Source organism: Mesoplodon densirostris, chromosome 4 (genome assembly GCF_025265405.1).
Source record: "Mesoplodon densirostris isolate mMesDen1 chromosome 4, mMesDen1 primary haplotype, whole genome shotgun sequence".
Classification (NCBI taxonomy): Eukaryota; Metazoa; Chordata; class Mammalia; order Artiodactyla; family Ziphiidae; genus Mesoplodon; species Mesoplodon densirostris.
The window spans coordinates 120,634,445-120,654,752 of record NC_082664.1 but is presented as its reverse complement, the minus strand read 5'-3'; the positions used below and the strand labels follow the sequence as shown (position 1 = coordinate 120,654,752).

General features: G+C 37.5%; 1 protein-coding gene across 1 annotated transcript in view; it reads right to left on the bottom strand.

Annotated features, from left to right (window-relative positions):
• Positions 1 to 18,834, bottom strand: part of NPTN (neuroplastin) — a 56,446-nt gene extending 37,612 nt beyond the window's left edge. Inside the window, exon 1 of the mRNA XM_060097030.1 lies at positions 18,526 to 18,834. Coding sequence (XP_059953013.1) covers positions 18,526 to 18,616 — 91 coding nt within the window. The 5' untranslated portion in view covers positions 18,617 to 18,834. The remainder of the gene's footprint in view (positions 1 to 18,525) is intronic.
• Between the last annotated feature and the right edge of the window lie 1,474 nt (positions 18,835 to 20,308).

Below are 20,308 nucleotides of genomic sequence, written 5' to 3'. Positions count from 1 at the left end.
AATAAATAAATAAATAAATAAATAAATAAATGTTTTAAAATGAAATATTGTATAGAAAACATTCCATTTAATAACATGGGTTGTATGTAACACTCTATATAACATATATATTAAAACATGAAACCTCAGTTCCCTTTTGTGTATAATTAGAAGATTGGAACAGATGATTTCTAAGGTCCTTTCAGCTCTAATATTCTGTAAATCTATATATTATAAATGCTCAATTAATTGAAATACAGTATTCTATAAATCCATGACGATGCACGAGGCAATAATGTGTTTGTGAGAAAGAGTATATTTTAACAAATTATAAATCATCTAGAAACCAGGATATGTCTCTAATTTTGTATCCCCACAATTCCTTGCTATACATATTATACTCAATAATATTTGTTAAAAGAGTGCTGAGAAACACAATTCTCATTAACCAAGGATTAAGCTTAAAACCCTTTCATTAAATTTCATCCTATTAACAACTTAAAATGTACTAGTAATTATGAGTACTTTAATGAACAGTATAATAAATAAAACCATCTTTCTTTGACTAGGGGAGTTTTTCATATCAGAGCCATGTTTCTGAATATCAAGAGAATCATAAATTCTAGGAGACTAGACTATGGCATATTTGAATTTACCAGAGATTTTGTAGAAGTTACTTTTTATTTAAAAAAAATCAAATCCCTAATGTCTGTTTTCTTGCTATTCACCCATTAATACTAATAGGCAAAGAAATAAAAATTGAGTGTAAAACAGATTTCTGATTTGAAATTTTACTTTACAGTTAGAATGCAACTTTCCCATTCTTTTTCAAATTAGGTAATGATGCTACCCATCATCAATTCTAAAAAAGAAGGAAGTTCAGATTCCCTGTAAACCTCCTAGAATCAAAAAATAAACAGCCTAAAAATCTCTTTCTTTGAAAAGATAACCTTTAAGAAAAACATCTGTGGGGAAGGGGCAGGAAGTAGGACATTTTCTAACTTTTTTTTTTTAAAAGAACATTCCAAAAAGATTACCAAACGCATAACTGAACGTCTCTGAAACCAAATTATTATAACAGCAGCTAAGCTTTATTGATCATTCATATATGTCAGGCATAGTGCAAAGTATATTATATAATTTAATTCACTACCCCTTAAGGTTGTACTGTCACTCTACAGATGTGCAGAGGCAGGATGCACACCCTGGCAGTTATAATTCCAGAGCTCAAAACACTATACTATACTACCTGACTAATAGCAATATTTTGTTTACTATGGACAATTAGAACTAAATAATATCTTACATACATTATTTAATTCAAAAACATTTTATCTTAGAATGACTGTCACACATCATGTTCTATTATACTTCTTTCTCATCACCGTTACCAGTTCAGGCTTTTATCACTACACCACCATCCCCAATTATCTAACTTACCTCTATGGAACTTCTATGTGGGCCTGTGAGTTTAAAAAGTATTTGACATTATTAACTGTGACTTACTGTTTTAAGCTGGCATTCCTAACTAGTAAACTGGAACTTAATAGTAGATCTCCAGTCCTTACTGGCAGATCTTCAAGGTGGTTGCTACCCCTAAGATTTTCTTCCCACCAAGCGATGAAACGTAATAGTACTTTCAATCCTTTTCCAAGCAGGGTCTCAATAGCACATCTCTGTTTTCTCCTATCAAGTGCATATTCCTGGATTTCAAAACTCAGGACAAATGACAGGTAGCTCTTTCTCACAAAGAAGCTGACAAACATTGCAATAAAAATTAGTTTACCAAGTCCATTTTGCATAGGATATTATCTTTGTGCTATTTGATAGATTCTGCCTTAAAGGGATCATCTTTCTTTTGGTCTTATTTTCAACCGTGGACACATGTATTAGTATAAATATTTTAATCATCTACCTTGCAAAGTATCCACAAGACCTTTTTCAAGCAGATATCAAGACTGCCCAAGTGGACTGTGAACCAAAAACATCCTTGTGCAAAAACTTCATTAGTAGGTCTACAAAGGGGTCATCCATTTCATTAATTTTAAAACCCTGCTCCTTAAGCCCTAAGGATTCTTTGGAACAATCAGAGGATTCCCTCTCCCCCAAACAGCTCTACATTTATCTAATTAACAAATTAAGATTTGACTTATTTTTTAAATAAAAAGAAAAAAACTTTCTACTGCTATAGGTTGAAAGTTCCTAAATCTAATTCTTGCCCCAATCTAACACTTAGATATACCATGGTCCAAAGAGGCTGTAATGTAGTTTCCAACCCTCACCAGAATCCAAAATTCCTGATTCCTGTTCACTAATGTTCCATCTACTAAAATCTCTTCCTTCCTCAATTCCTCAGGAAATCCCAATATTCAGTCAACAATCTAAATCTTTTCTTTCATAATTACTTCTCATTTGTACTCTTATCTTGTTTCGGGTCTTCATTATCTCATAATTCCACAATTAGGTAGTACCTCCACCTCCACAATGAGGTGGAGGATCAGGTTATATTACTTACCTACTGCCCCAAACACCAGCAAAAATTATTGCTGCTTCTGTTGAAAAGGGATAGCAAAACTGTATACAGAATGCTTCTATTAAAAATTAGTGGAGTGGTCCCAGGAATTATTTACATGGCTAAATAGTAAATGTATAAACATTTAAGATTTCCACCAAAAAAATACGACTGATGATAAAAATACAGCAATATATTGTTCTTTTTCCATTTAATGAAGCTTTTCCCTGTTTGGAATGAGAAAGGTCCTCTCAGTGTGCCAATTTCTATATCAAGAATTCAGTCATCAACATAATTCCCTTCAGTGACAGTAACAACAGATGTATCCTAGAGGCTCCATACACTTATATAAATGAAAATATCTGTCACTCCAATTACTATACTCAAAAAATGAAGGCTATAAATATCACGATGAATTATAACAATTAATACTACTAGAGCATTACAGCCTGTAAATGACATATCTACAAAGAACAAGCTTTGAAAAGATACACAACTACTGCCAGTGTTTATTCCTAAGGAGTGGGAATTGAGGGGTAAAAGGGGGAACTTTAATATTTTACTTAAAACACCTAAGTATAATTTGAAATTATCATGTTAAGCAAGTCCTTTCCTAATTTTTAAAAGTCCAATAACTTTCCTTCTTTTTCAAAATTTTAAATTAAATAATTCCATGTCAAAATGTTGTTTAATCACTATCCAAGGTAGGAAGAATCATCCCCTCTGCCTGCTAATAATGCCTCCTGTAGTTAGCTATATTTATTCTTTTAAAGTTCAACCTGATGAAAACTTCATTGAATTCTAGGCAGAGACAGCTGACAAGCTTATATATCTGGTTACCTCAGGCTCACCTGGTACTACTGGGCCTTGTCAAGTTTTTCCAATGGTGTATTTTGAGAGTTTAAGACTTGATACAATTCCTGAGCTTTTTCAGTGACAAATGGATAGTGTTGCAGAATGGTAAGGTGACACTCTTAAGACACTACTAAAAACACATTCCACTTAAATTCTTTCCCATTCTGACTTTAACTAGCTGGTAAAATACACATACCTGTTACTGAAATACAAATGCCAACAAGCTCGTACTTCTGGCTATTTCTGAGCAGTTTTCACTATAGTTTAATGCTGTTTCTAGAGTTAAGAACTACTACTCTGTATACTCTAATGAGTTTTTTTTTCTTTAATGCTTATCAAAGTTTGCCCTTTCATCCTACAGCTGTAAAATCTGATTACCCCTAACACTACCCCCACCCCATAAGTGAATTTTAATGTCTACCTGCCACAGAGTAGCAAATTATATGCTCCATGGGCATACATTCCAGAATGTTTCATGTGCACTCCACAGTAAGAGGTAGCCTTGCAGGGTTACCTCTAAAGCACTAAAATTTACCAGCCCACACCAAGTACACCTCACAGTTCACAATCAATATTCATTACTAGCTGCCTGCCTGGAATTCTTTCTGCCTTGATGTCCTCAGTTCCTTCAAGAATTAACTTCCTTTGTAACTAGGCCTCGAAGCCTAGCTAAGCTGTTTCTGAGAAATGTGGATGTTATGACCTTGTGGGGATTAAAAGATTTAAAAAGCATGTTAGAAAAATCTCCATATAAAGAAAACCATTAAACAGCTACTAGGAAAAGCAAAAATACCCAGAAGTCACAATATGCAAACACACAAGCTCAAAAATATCAGTCAATTAAGCTAAATTTTGTCTATTAGAAGTATAATAGAATTTGCTACCTCTCTGCCCCTCAAAAGGATTCAAATAAAACAGGACAAAGAATTTAAAAGTGCCAAATGTTTATCTAGAAACAACTGAAGATACCAGAAAGGACAGGACCAAGTAGATATGGGTAAGAAGACACTAAAGTTGAGATAGGAGAAACTGGGGGTGGGGGCTAGACCTTACAAAAATAATATATACATATCAGTAAAACATAGGGCTCAAAATCATATTGTGGAGGAAAACAAAGGTGAACAAAAGAATCTGAGGACAGGAACAAAGAAATAAAGCACAGGTATTGCTTTAACATTTAGATCAATTGTGTTAATTACTAAAGAAAAATGAAAGTTAAAAAAAAACAGTTTCTGCTGCTAAAGTATGAAAACAAGATGTACAATAAGATGTATATGCTTCTAAAACATTTTACACGAACCAAGAAAATGTAAAGCTTTCAAAACATTCACTGGGCAATTGAAAGAAAATCATACACCAGAGTTTCCTAGTAAAAATCATGTTGCTAAATTTCTAACTCAAGTAACAACTATAAAAATATATCACTTCTATAGCATAATCTAATTTTGAAGGTGCAATAAAGTACTGCAGTACTAGCAAAATTACCTGCTCCAACGTTACTTCAAAAATAAATAGGGGCTTCCCTGGTGGCGCGGTGGTTGGGAGTCCGCCTGCCGATGCAGGGGACACGGGTTCGTGCCCCGGTCTGGGAAGATCCCACATGCCGCGGAGCGGCTGGGCCCATGAGCCATGGCTGCTGAGCCTGCGCGTCCGGAGCCTGTGCTCCGCAACGGGAGAGGCCACAACAGTGAGAGGCCCGCGTACCGCAAAAAAAATAAATAAAATAAATAAATAAATAAATAAATAAATATGCTAAATAAAGATCATTGCTCTGCTAAGATTGAAAGCTAACCTCAAAGACTAAGGAGGCTATTCTACTGAAATAGTTTGGAATCCGAAAGTTTAGTATTACAAGCGTCAGGCTCCAAATAGCTTAAAATGATCAGGCTCCAAACACCTTAAGTGGTAGGGAGGTTGTGTATTAACCTAAACTTTTCATTTTAATTACTTCCTTGTTTCTGTTAAAATTAAGAAGCAACTAATATCCCCCATATTAGAGATTTCAAATTTCATAACCATTTCACTATAAAGCATAGCTAGCTTTCAAACAGATTAAAAAGTAAACCAAGATAACTGAAAGGATATTAGTGGCAGAGAGAAAATCTTATCAAACATTCATCTTGTGTCAGCTATCATGCTAGTTCATTTATGCATGCAATCTCATTCTAACCTGTGAAGGTGTGTATTATTCCAAATAAACAGATGAGGAAACAGAGTAAGAGGCTTGGCAAAAATCAAGACTCCAATCCAATCTCTTAGGCTTCAAAATCCATATCATAATTCTTTGGTAAAGAGGACACAAAATGCGGGCCCATTGACAGTTTTATTTGACCAGCACAGTATTTTTAAAAGCCCAGCTTTCAGTGTTTTCAGTCAAAACATGCATTATATTCTCCACTTTAGCAAACAGTACTTGCCTAGCTCCTATGGTAAACGAGTTTGCAATCCCTGCTTTAATGCATGTCAACAAAAAGAATAAAAACAAGTGAACAGCTGCTCTCCTTGCCTGTCCATTCCTAGAAGAGGTGTGACTTTGTCCAGGGGTTGTCCCGGGAACTAGGTGCTGTAATCTTTTATCAGGATACTTACAAGTGCAGACACAAAATGGAGATATTCTCAACAGGGGCTGCTCTGACTTTTATGGAGCATTCTGAAAATCTGTGGGTATACTTTTGGTTAACACAATGATTGGGACAGCATTACCAGCCTTTAGTGGGCTGGGACCAGGGATCTTCAATATCCCACAAAGTAGGAAAAGTCTTGCACAACGAAGAATTGTCCCTCTTCCTACACAACTTTCAAATGACATTCAAGATGAAAACTTGGTCTGAACCTAGAACCTAACTCTGTTTTAAATACACCACAAAGTATTCTTGCATGGTTTTAATCATCATTCAACTTTCCAGGAATGCAGTTACTGTGTAAAGTGAGGATAGATTGTACTTTTGCTTCATTTGGAACTTTACGAAGAGTTGTTCACCTTTTCAGAAAATCATTATCAACAGCAATGCCACCTGTGATATTTGAGTCACTCTTACAGCACAACTAAGTCTGCACTTGTAGCTGTCACATTCCTGGTTTTTCTACATATGGACAAAACAGCAGACTACTTCATTGTCTTCCTGTGTAGTCATGCCTGAGCATTTAGACTGAACTACTGAATAAATATTTTACCAAGTTGTTTTCTCCTTTATATTACATTCCAGGGATTACATATATATTTTTTCTTAATAGTGTGTATGTAGGTTAAAACACCTATGAATTTCACTTCAGGATAGCAAAGGTGAGTTACAAAAATGTGTTATAAAGAGAGGATACAAGAAAGATACCTGACATTGCTTTCTGTCACATACCTGGGGGAGGGAGAGAAGGAGGAAGAAGGGTAACACGGTGTCCCTGTAACTAGGTTTAACTTGAGAACAGTACTGGGAGGTACATAACAAAGATTATAAAAAATTAATATTCACCTTCCCTAGTAGAGGGAGATAATTCAGTGAAAAGGCTAGTCTGGTAACAACCATCTAAAATGCACATGTTATGATATGATACAGTCATAAAACCAACCCTGAAATAATCTGGCCCTTCTCACTAGAACTTTATTTTCCTCTTCACTTTCCTATGAACTACCAGAGTTGTAGTTAACCTATTAAAAGTAAACACTTTGTAAGTACCAGGCCCTATAATTCAAAGCTATACATACATGCCACTGTACAGTAAAGCAGTTTATAAAGCACTTTCCATACATTATCATCTAATCTCATAAAAACCCTACAGATTAAGTATTATACTAATTTAAAAAGTAGAAACCACTGAAACTGAAATAGAAATAGAATTCAAGGCTACTACCAAATCCAGCGCTCTTTCCATGCAACTACATTGCCCCACAAAACGACCTTTTGAACATAGTTTTTATTTACATTTTACATTTACAAGGGTGACAGACTGTATCAATTTACTTATCCAGTACTACTGTCTCCAACTCGGTTTAGGCATCAAAGTTAAACTATATTAATTTTCTAGTTTCATAAAAACCATGAGTTATTTTTAATACTTCTTAAAACTGCCTTAAATATATTTCAAATAAATGTTTAAGTATAGTTATGATTATGCTTTATGTTACTTAATATCATTCACCCATGAGCCTATTACACTGTTCAATTCTTATTATTCTTATAGCTACCTCACCCCAGTCCACACCAAAAGAAAAGGTAGATCTCTTATACTGAATGACTGACACAGTGACATACCTCTGATCAAAGACCTTACAATAAATCTCATGAAACCATGATTTTTTCTTAGTACTGAAATTTAGCAATAAAGAAATTACATCCCTCATTCACTTCCCCTGACTCTCTAAATCGGGTGGTTATAATTAATCAAGTTAAAATTATTCTGAACCCACTAGGAAGAAAAGGGTGTGGTCAGTCACATCTTCATTCATTCCTTTTCTTCTTTCAAGACAAAAATGCAAATATGTTCCAAGTCCCTAAGCAAAAACTGAAAAAGGACAAACCTTGAACCAATAGCCCCAGAAACATCTCTATCATATACCCTCAGACAATAGTGCCCTAAATTTTTAAATATTTTAGGTAAGGAGAGAAAAGGGGAATTGCTAAAAACAAAACAAAACAAACAAAAAAAACAGCCTGAGGCCCTCTCCTCACACCCTTCTTGAAAATAGCTTTAATTTTTAGAGAATAAATGAAAAACTTACTTTGCCAAATGTAAGGTAGCAGAATTGGAAAAAAAAACATATAGAAATGTGATGTAACCAGAATAAAATAATACTACCCTAAACTACACTTACTCATACAAAATTTGCAATGTAACATGATTTTGCTCATATTAAATCTTTTTAAAGGTTTCTTTTAATACACAAAAACTCACCAAATTACAAGACTCTTTGTTAAGTTCTAAATGGAAGGTCAAAACAGCAAAAAAGCCATTCTTCTAGGATCACTAGATGTACGAAATAAAAATTCTTAGTTGTTTATCTGAAATTCAAATATATATGGGTGTCCTGCATTTTACCTAGCAACCCTACAGTCTTCGAGCTAATTAAAGTGAGCTCCCATCTCTACCAAAGTACTGCAGCACCAGCTCCACTCATAAAACAGGCTGGGGCTTCTGTCACAGCAGTATTTTGACTGAGAAGCCTTAAGAGTTAGTCTGGAAGTGCTCATCTCCTGATGATAAGCCTTTCTTAATAGCTAAATTTACCACACAAAAGAAAAGTCTAATTTCTAAGAGCCAAAGGTTAAACTTTTACTAGGTTCCATCCAGTCTAGTGAATGAACTCTTACAAAGCTTATGCTTCTGTGTGTGAAACAGAGATTGGAAAAATTTCAGTGTAGATTTTTGATAACTAAACAAAAAAGTTGCTTATGCCTTCATACAATAAACAGAATCCTGTTTAAAGTATTACAGGCAGGTCTTAAAAGCTACTTTAATGGATTCCAAAGTTAATCTACCATTTTTCTTGAATTCATAATCATAGAAATTTAGAGTTAGAAACTAATTTCTGACCCTTAAAAACTTCTGGAAAGGGAATTCCCTGGCAGTCCAGTGGTTAGGACTCTGGGCTTTCACTGCTGAAGGCCTTGGTTCAATCCCTGGTCAGGGAACTAAGATCCTACAAGCTGAGTGGCATAGCCAAAAAAAAAAAAAAAAAAACTCCTGGAAAGCCCATCTCATTTCTTTTTTTTTTTTTTTTTTTTCTTTTTGCGGTATGCGGGCCTCTCACTGTTGTGGCCTCTCCCGTTGCGGAGCACAGGCTCCGGATGCGCAGGCCCAGCGGCCATGGCTCACGGGCCCAGCCGCTCCGCGGCATATGGGATCCTCCCAGATCGGGGCACGAACCGGTATCCCCTGCATCGGCAGGCGGACTCTCAACCACTGCGCCACCAGGGAGGCCCCCATCTCATTTCTTATCATTCCCATAAAGGTTTTTTTCTCCTCTTGAACTCCTCAACGAGTAATAGATATAACAGAAAGATACTCTCTTGTTTTATAAAGTCCCTGTCAACCAGCTCTTTGCCCTACTTATAATGGCTCTAACTATGAGTGACTGCAAATAACTCTATTCTTCTGCTAGTTTCATTTAAATCACCTTTTTAATACTAAACCTATGCTTTTCTTCCCAGTGGTCTAGGCCACTGCTCTTTGATACAGCCCATCCATCTTTGGAGACTGCCTAATTCCCTTACTTCATTTACACTGCTACCTTGAAGGTATTAATAGATAATCACATCCCCCTAGTGCTCCCTTTTCCTAATTATAGCTCCTTCAGGCTTTTCTCCTAAGTCTCATGCTACCATCAATGTAGAACTATCTGCATCTTTTCCTAAATGTGGTTGGAAAGTGTTCGTAATTACTTGGAGTTCAATCCTAGTAAGAAAATAGAAACCATAATTTTGATATGTGATCACTATCTTCTTTGTCTAAGGATAATTCAATGACAGTTCACTGCAAGTTATTTGAAACCTCTTTATACTTGCTCTTTTCCAGCTTCCTGGTTTGCATTAAGGCCATTTATTTCATCTTCCTTGATGAATTATTTGAGATTCAGCATAAACAATATTAATTTCCATGCTGGAGCTGCTTAGCTATTTTTTCCAGGTGCTCCACAATGGTTTCCAACCTGTTAAACTTGTATAATCAAAAAATTCTAAATTAAATTTAACATATTCATTCAATCTATGGATTGAAAATTATTTCACAGATAGTTGCCAACACAGTACAGGACATCTTGCCTTTTTTTTTTTTCTTTTTGCGGTATGTGGGCCTCTCACTGTTGTGGCCTCTCCCGTTGCGGAGCACAGGCTCCGGATGCGCAGGCCCAGCGGCCATGGCTCACGGGCCCAGCCGCTCCGCGGCATATGGGATCCTCCCAGACCGGGGCACGAACCCGTATCCCCTGCATCGGCAGGCGGACTCTTAACCACTGCGCCACCAGGGAGGCCCTCATCTTGCCTTTTTTTCCTTCAAGAAGCAATGTCTAAAAATAAGAAAATAAACTTGCTACTCTAGGATCTTAAACAGGAAAGGCAAATGACTCTTCAGTGATGGTTCTGCTTTCCGTCTCTTCCCTTGGCCAGTGTTCAAGTCATTCTGTACTCACCAGAAAAGTGTAAGCATTCAGCTCAGAATAAATTGTAGTGCTCCCAGTCCTGTACTCAAGCAATAACTCAAAGGTAAGGCCAGGGAATAATCACTATAAGCGCTAATTTAAAAGAAAGGACAACTAAACATACTGGGAAACTTGTGCTTTGCTTATGATATTCAAATTATTGCAGCTTTCCCTTTTTCTGAAATTCAAATGGAGAGGGGGAATCAATATTATATAAGTAATGGGTAACATATTAATTAAACAATGCTATATTTTCTTTACTAATGATGACTAATAACAGTACATGCTGATATTACTGATAAATGCCTCGTGAAAGTCCTTATGTTTACAAAAATCATCATATTGCTTCAGACTACATAGTATATAAAAATAAAACAAACCTATTCCATACTTGAAAATGCTCTGTTTTTCAAACATGAGTCTCATAGCCTGTTAATGAACTACGAAATCAATTTAGAAGGTCACAATGGTTTCCTTCAAATACATTAGAGTAAGAAAAGATATTATTTCACAAAACGTTACATATTTCTGCATATACTTAGTCACAAATAAAGTCTATTTCTTTATCTGGGTCAAGACAAAAGTTTGAAAGCCTTTTGCTAATGGGCTTTTATACTATTAAAGTCATTACAACATAGTTACATATGAACCAAATTATTTCTATTTTACTTACATAAGTTAATCCCTAACTAACTACATTTCAGCACCTAGAAAATTTTAGTTTGTAATGTTAATTTTTCAGGTTATTTTTAAATTAATAAGCAGCAAGGTTGTGGCTAATAACTGTTGACACTACATGACGATTATATGGGAGTTTACTACATTATTCATTCTACTTTCTAATGTTTGAAATTCTAACAAAATGTAAAAAAGAAAAAATAGGAAATGGACCTACCCAATAAGGTAGTATAACCAATAAATTTATAAACTGAGACTTTGACACTCTGTTTCTAAGGAATATCAGTCTACAAACTTGCTTAGATTTAATTCAGGTAACGCTTGGGTTGCCCTGTTCAACTATAATGGACAGGTTTAAAGGTCTTTAACAAATGCACAGGGACAGGAGAAATTAATTCATAAACAGAAAGCAAAACTTCTCAAAGGATAACATAAAAATACAATTAGTTAAGTGTGCTTCACTGCCTCTTCAACAGTCAACTACTTTTCAACCAACAAAGAAAACACAAAATATCTACCTACCTGGCAGTGATTTTCACTTCTTAATTGTTTAATTCACACTGGCAATTTTCCTAGCAAGCTTAATATGCGATCTCTATAACAGACACCATTCTGCCTTCTTTGAAACATGAACTACAAGTGTTGTCTGAAGTAGGTTTACAGGCAGTTGGATTTCAAAACAGTGCATGGCCTCAAATCAATTTTCCTTAATTCCAAAAAGTTAGTTTCAAAAAATTTACTAAAACAAAGTACTCTCTCTCTAGGCCTTTTAACCATTAGAAGCAGTACCTAAACTGTAAGGTCCATAGCACTGTGTAATTTTAGAACTGGAAGGGAATTTACACATCATGTAGTCTAGTGGTTTACAAATACTATCATCAGGAAGAAAAGAAAAATCGATGACATAATTTACATATGCAAGCACACTCACTTTTTTTTTTAATGTATCTTACTGCATATGGAACATTTTGCCTTGTTAGTATTCTGTCGGAAAGGACATTTTGTCTTGTATTTTATATTTAATCACTTTTAGAATTTGAGTATACATTTGGATAGGATTAAAACTATGGGTGCAATTTGGAACTTTATGTTTTCTAATAATAGAGCCTTACATAATATACAGAATCCTGACACCTTCAGAGTGATCTCAAATCATCTCATTATATTTCACTGTCTAGTCAATTTGAAGCAATAGTTGGGTGTAACAATGATATACATCAAGACAAAGCAAAGGGAAGCAAAGCATATCCAAACTGACATACTTCTGGGAAAAAAACCATAAAGCATACCATAAGGTTCCAGTAAATAAGATTATTTAGAAAGAAGGTTAGTCTTAAAACATTCCATAATTGTTTCCAGAAATGCAAAAGCATACCATTCAGTACTTTTTAGTACAAGGAACTTAACACAACATGTTTCCATCAAAGCCAGCCACAGCTTTAATGAAGAGATAAGAGTAGGTTTTTTTAATTTGAAACACAACGAAAACAAGAAACAAAACAAAAAAAACAGTAGATGTGTGAGGAACATCAAATAAATCTACCACGGACTTACTGTATGCGAATAAATGTAGATAACCAGGGGAATTCTTTAAGTATTTAGTAAACCCCCGTTTCCACACAGACCAATTAAAAGTTCCCAACAATAACGAAAAAGTAACCTCAAGTTAATTAAGTTTGATTAATAAACGTCTATTTTTGCATATACACAAAAGCAAGCAACAACAACAAAAAAAATTAGGCCTACTTTCAATTTTAGACAACATAGTAAACTGGAATTGTACAAATCCTGACTCTTGAATAAACCTGAAAACCATACAATTTACTTGTGTATTCAATTTTTTAATGTAAACATCAATACCTTTGGAATAATGTTTTTACGTAGGATCAGTACAGTATTTTACTTTAAATTCAGTGAGAAGTTTACTTCTATATATATAAGCCTATAAAATGCAACAGTTTGTATTCAACTAGTTTTACTGCAGAAGTTTCCTGCTTTCACAAAGCTAATCCTTACCAACTAAAATTAGGAATTCCGGGGGGAAAAAAATCCACAAGAACCTCACAATTTAAAAATGCATTATCTAAGGTGCTTAAAATTAAGCTCCATATCACCAATGGCATTTATAAAAATTCATGTAAAATGATAGTGTTTTGTTTAAAGAGGAACACTGAAAGGAAGGCCAACTGTTCACAGGCGGTGATTTTGCATCATTACATATTTTAATTTTGATGTTCGGATATACTTTAGAGGACCCTGGTCTATTTACTCTTTCTAACAGATTCTACTTTTCCAGATGCTTGTCAAAGGAAGATTCATTCCTCATTCTTGCTTCCTGTTTTTCTCCTTGTGTACTATTAACTATAGCCTTTCTTCTGTCTTTTCTCTTAGAACTTCATTCTCTACTTCTGATCCTGTCCAGACTGTGCTCACTGTAAACAAACTGAATAGACTGCCTCAGAAATTTTTTCACACAATTCACTTCTTCCAAAATTTCTTTGCATAATTTTATTCAAGCTTTTATTGAACATCTCCTGTGTGATATCCAAAACAGTCTCATTATTTTCCTACATGCTTCATTTGTATAGATATTAACACCTTATCTCCTTCCCAAATTGTCTTGAAAAAACACCTTTACATAGAGCCAGCAAAATTTCAGATTTTAAATATGAAACATCTTAGTTTGAAAAAGTAGCTCAAACTAAATAAATGAAAAACAATGTCCAAATTGACAGTACTTTCTAGTCATATCTGGTCATCTCTGCAGGCCCAGTTAAATATTTACTTTTATTAAAAAAATTAAAATACAGACAATACAATTACATTTTGTCTTTTATTAATGTCTAAAGGTACACTCCACAGGAGGAGAACATGCTTCACATTAAAATTGTATTAATGAGAAAAATCAAGGGATTCCTTCAAGACAAAACAGTCTAATTTTTCATGAGGATCTGTGTAACTCACACAAAGTCAGACCTGTAATGAACTTCAATCTTAATTTATGGTAAATGTTTGGACTGTAGGTTACATTTACATATAAATGCTTTTATTGCCTTTTATTGTTTTAAACCTTGGTATACTAACACGTTAAACTCTGTTATGTCTGACAACACAAAAACCTACCTGCATCTTTCCCTAATTTGGATCCAGGAATCTTGAAAAACAAAGACTAGAGCCCAGGAACTGATCCTGCTGTTGTAACATGGCCTTAGCATCCTCGTCCCCTGACCAGTTTCTCATGCCTGGGTGCTTCATTACATCAGTAGTGACACTGTTGTCAGTTGCCTGAGAGTCTGGAGGCTTATGATCTCCTTAGGAAATGCTAATAAATTCCAAGGCAAATAGTTTCTTCCGGTCATTTAAAATCTTATTTGGACTAATTATGTTAAGATTTGTTGCTTGATATTTGGCATGTCATTTGTGCCACAGCTGCTATAGATAACACGTCTTCCATTGCTCATTTTAGTTCACCCAAAGCAGAGATGCACTATCAATAGCAAACGTCTAAAAACATACTCAGGGAGAGAAACTGCCAAACCACTGAAGCAAACAGCACTTGACAGAAAAGAAAAAGATTCATGAATCATCTAATGCAAATACTGGCACTGTTACAAAGCACAATGTTCACAACTATCTAGTATCACCCAAGCAAAATGGTGTCTTAAAATTTAGATCATTAATAAACTCATTTTAGATCATTCGACTCATCTTCTCCCCCTAAACAGTGTTAATTGTCTATTTTTATATTTTCAGTATGAATATATTACATTTTTACACTTCACATTCATTCATCAGTTAACATCTCCAACACTTCACTGTGTGCCAGGCACTACATTCTATTTCTCTTATTCACAACAATGAGATGCTATGAAAAGGTGCTACCTAGCCATGAAAAGATATTTAGTTCACTGAAAGAGAAAGAAAACCATGAAATCTCCCAGACAATGAAATGAAAGTATGAACTTCCTCACCAGAATCTACAATTGCAGAGGCAGCACAGCTGGTCACTTTTATAAAAAAGTTACATAAGCAAAAAGCACAAATCTGGGGCCTTCAAATGGCCTACTTAACTTTTTTCAAGATGACAGTGAGCAGCATTAACAATTAAATGCTTGATATATACATGAAGAAAAATAATTAATAATGGTATTTTTAAAGGATAATAATAGTAATAGGTAACATTTACTCACTATAGTAAGCAAACATTTAGTACATATAGTATTTTTATGCTACATATAGTAATGTAGCATATGTTACATATAGTAACATATGTTACATAGAGTAACAAGTGTTACATATAGTAAAAATTTACTCCCTACTGAGACTCACTATATGCCAGGCAGAAACCTAAGTGCTTTATGGTCATTGTCTCATTTAATTCTCACATCATCTCTAGGGGATTGGCATTATTATAAACCCCATTTTACAGATGATAAAACTGAGACTTGGAAGTATTAAGCATCTTACTCAAGGTCACTCAGCTACCAAGAGATGGGACTCAAACCCAGGTCTATCAGTATCCAAAGTCTGTGCTCTTGATCATCATACAATACTGTCTGGTTTACACTTATTCAATTTTAATTTCACTCGAAAGCTTTCAAAGTCTTACCAGGAAGGTTATATTTTAGGACAGGTTTCTTCCTTTAAAATGACACGTTAAATAGGATTTTACTTGAAACTATGGTCCTACAAGTCTAACTATTTGGATGGGAAAAAAATTCTATCTGAATGAAAAACCCTGAATCTCTACGGTAATGGGTCACAGCTAGAAGAGACCTTGAGAGTCATCTAGTCCAAATTCTTCATTTTAGGAATAAAGAAAAACATCTATACTCAGTCTAAACTACCACATAATCCAGAAATACTTCGGTTTGGGGACGTTTTTTAAAAAGTCATCATTTTAAATAGATAATCCAACTTTTCACCATCATCCAGAGCATAGTATCCATTTCTGAAAAACATTATAAGAAAATACAAACTCCATGACATGAGGTCAGACGATTGTAGAGCTATTACCAATTGAAAGCTTTAATCTTACAGACATGCTATAAAAAGCTATAAAATGGCATCCTTACCTACATGGACTCAAACTCAAAAAAATAGCCATTTCTTCCTTGAATTAAATTTACATTCATTTGGGTCAACTACAAGCTCAGCTTCACTTCACCAGTCATGTCATGTGACTGAATTCAAGCTCATTTCAAGGAAAAGGCTGCACTATGCTGTATTTAGAACACATATCACTGAGAATAGCCAGATGAGTCTTTGTAGGCCCATCCAAAAACCTTGCTTTAGTTGCTAAGAAACTACAATTTCACCGTATTATAAATTTTTGAAGAAGTTATGCCAGCACAGAGATTGAACATGTTAAGATCAAAAATCTCTCACCTATTGTGCCAAATGAAACCTTGCTTTTTACACAAATTGAATAGCTGAAATTAGTATTAGGCTTAAGTCATATTGTTAACACAGACTAAAAACTGATAAGACAAATCAAACTAACTCTACCTTGCCTTCCTTAGTGGCCTCATGCTTTGGAGGAAAATAGGGAAAATACCCAATATGCTTCGTATATTCAATGCTAGAGACAGAAAAATGTTTCCTTCCTGACCCTTGCAGTGATAATTCAAGGCCATGAAGCATACATAAGATTTTATTTACACCATTTGGTATGACAAACACTTACATTTAACTGATGCTTTTTCGATCTTTACTGATATATTTTCACTGTAATCTTCAGCATTTTAAGCCTAGATTCTCCTTAGAATGCTTAACTCCATTCGCTTTTTTTCTTTAATGAAAGCCATTTTAATTTCAGCTATTCCAACAAGAGTAATTTTAAATTGTTCTAGCATAACAACAAAGAAACACCGAAGAATTAACAAAAGAATTTATAGTTCACTCTTCAGTACAGTCATGTATGACTGTAAACTTTTTTTACAGAAATTTTTTCATAAATTTTTTCCTATAAAAATATTTTTTAAACCTCTTAAAGGTTGTTTCCACAAGAGCAGAAACGGGTTCACTATACTTCTAATCTCATCTCCGAAAGATCAATTCAGCAGCTGAACTGTAACACATACCTTTAACAATCGGAATCTTTTTTGTCTAGATCCCCCCTCACCATACTTCCCCACCATTTCTCCATCTTCTCTAAAGAGCTTCAGTTCAAAACCCAATTCTCTCCTTTCCACTGTACCCTGCACACATCCCAGGGACTACTTTTATGTTCCTCAGAAATACTGTCTCTTCTGTCTTGAAACTTTTCGATCTTAAAAACCCACTTCCTCCATCTCTCTCTCTCCCTCTCTCTCTCCAGTGACTGCTCTCAATCCCACCACTGCAGTTTCAGCTGTGGGTCCCTGCCTTCCCAAAGGCCCCAACCAATATCAAACAGCACTTGCCAAAACTCAGCTCCTCCCTTTCCTAATATATCCTCCACACTGCAAACCAACATTACACCCCCGGCTTCCTGCATTTTACTCCCTTCCCTTATTTTCTGTCTTCCCCCAACCCCATCTCTACAGCCAGAAACCCTTATTTCTATAATAAATAATTCCCCTCAGTTTCAACCCTTTCTCCCCATCCTCTTCTCCTTTTTACTCTCCTTATTTAGAAACTCCTTTTTGCTCTCCCAACCACTACCCTAGAATGCCCAACACTGCACCCTCCTTAGTAAACCCAGTTCTCTTCCCCCATCTCGTTTAGAGCCACTGCTGCTCCTCTTTCCAAATTCCCTACTGCAGTCAACCCACTATCTTGGCTTTCCACCCACCTTCCCTCCACCTCCACAGCCAAGGCTCCCTGATTCTTCACCCCCTCCTTAAGGCTCTAGTACTCTGCTCAGTATTCTTCAGTACTCCCTTCCCCCCTCGTCTCTCTTGTTTTTTAAGGATATCACCAGTCTTACGGGGCCCCAGGAGAACCCTGGACGACCCCAGTGACCCCAGTGTTCTCTTCGGGAGCCTGACACCACTCTCCGTCACCTTAAACACAAATGCCTGTCTTGTGCCGCCTTTAAACGCTGCGCCCCCTCCTCGCCGCCCCCGCTACGCCAGCTCCTCACGTCGGCTTCCTCGGGGTCCCCTCCCCGACTCGGAGCGACAAGCCCCACGACGTGGAGCCTCTAAGTCAACAACACCTCAGGCTCTTATCGGACGCCCCCACCTCTCGGATAGGCGCCTCCGGTTCTCACACCAGCGCCTCTTCGAACTCCCGACAGGCATCTGCTCCTCTCGGGCCCGCAGCCCCCAAGACTCCGAATGCCGGCCCCCCTCCCCTGGCTCCACCACCTCCTCGGGCCCCGAACGGCCCTCTCCGGCCGCCAGCTTCCCTCAGCCCCCGCCCGGCCCGCCCCCGGCGCCCCGCTTACCGTTCTGAGCGGCGCCTGGCCCTGGGAGGAGAGAGCCAGAGACCAGCAACAGCGAGAGGGCCAGGGCGCTGGGGAGCGACGAGCCCGACATTCTCCCTGCAGAAGACCGAACACCGAACGGGCCGAGGCCGGAGCCGGGGCCGGGGAAGGGAGGGGAGGGAGGGAGGGGGCGGGCGAGCGCGCGAGGGAGAGAGCGAGGGAGGCAGCCGTGGCTCGGCTCCGTCCTTCCCCGTCCTCCTCCTACCGCCGCAGCGCCCAAGCCTCGCGAGACCTTCGCTCCCGGCCGTGGGCGGCTGAGGAGCAACGGCGTCAAGGCTCGCGAGAAGAGGCGGTCTCAATCGATCCTCCTGCCCCTCGGACTCCGCGTTCCCGCCCCTGCAGAGGCTGATTGGCCTAGCGCGAGATAGGTCACGTGCCAGGGGCGCTTCTGGCCACGTGACGGGGAGGGGCGGAGCTCCTGTTTTCGGCCCTGGGGAAGGGAGAAGTCTGCGTTCTGCTTATTCCTCTGTGAATGCGGGGAGCGCACATAAATTAGAGGAAGCTTTGGGAATATATTTCTTCGCCCATCCTGCCTTTCAGTTGTTGGAGCTCTTGGAGCTCTTTTAAGCCTTCCTCTCATTGTTCCCTATCAAAGTCCTGCTGTTTCTTCCTTCTGGACTTTGACCTTAGACCCTCTACTGGCATCTGGCTTCAGCCTCCCATTTTAACCCCGTGTATTAACCTTCTAGGCTAAATGATGCACTCCTCGTGCCCGGTATTACCTTGTGCTTTACTGCCTCTACATCTGCTCCCTCAGCGTGGAACGTCCTCCTTTTCCTCGCCCTTCTATTCCCCCTCCCCCATTTTGGCCTTATTTTAGCTACTTAGAATCTCAGGCCTGAAGTTCAACTAGACTAATTGTTAGTTAGACAATTTAGGCACTAAATTCTACAAGGAAGTAATCTTGTATTATATGAAGAATCTTCAGAAGCATTTTTGTGCAGCGAACATTCATTGAGTATCTACTGTGTACCAGGTTTTCACATCCGATGTGAAACCTGCATGAAAAAGTGGTCCCCACTCTCACGAAGTTCACAGCCTAGTTTATCAGAGGAGGAAGGAAGAGGACAAATGACTGCAGAGCAAAACGACCCATAGGAAAGGAGCCAGCTGAGTGCTCTGGCAATGTGGTCACAACTGTTTGCATGGAAGTTTGGGAAATGCCCTTTTTCAGGGTATTTTTGGTACTACCCTGAGCGCCGTCAATCCTTGGTTGGCAAAGGATTTCTGTGGCTTAGCTCATCGCTGACTCAGAACAGACATCTTGGGGAGTGTCTGTAGAGTGAAACAGAGGAATCAAGTAAGCAGTCCTGGTGACCTGACTCAATTCGAGGAGAAAACTTGAAGAACCTAGAAGAAGGAGCATTCACCATGACCCTCACACTCTCAAGCCAAAGTGGACTCAAGCTTTCAACATGAACCAGATAGCTGATGGTTCCAGACTGAGCTTTCTAGCAAGCTACAGCTATGGCATGTTGTTGATTGAAATGAAACTATATCCTTCAAGACTTCAGGTGTGTGAGTGACAAAAAGGTCGGCACGTATCTTTGGACAAAAGTCATTCTGCAGACAGCTCTGTATGGAGGGCTACAGGGCTGCCTGTGGTGGGACCAAGATTTTCAGCTGATGGAAGCTTCAGTCGGATGCAGCCATCCTGCCTCATCATCAAAATCCCCATTTGATTAGGGGTCCTTACAACAAGGAATCCTTACAAAATGATTGTGCTCATTTAGTGGGTAGGGAA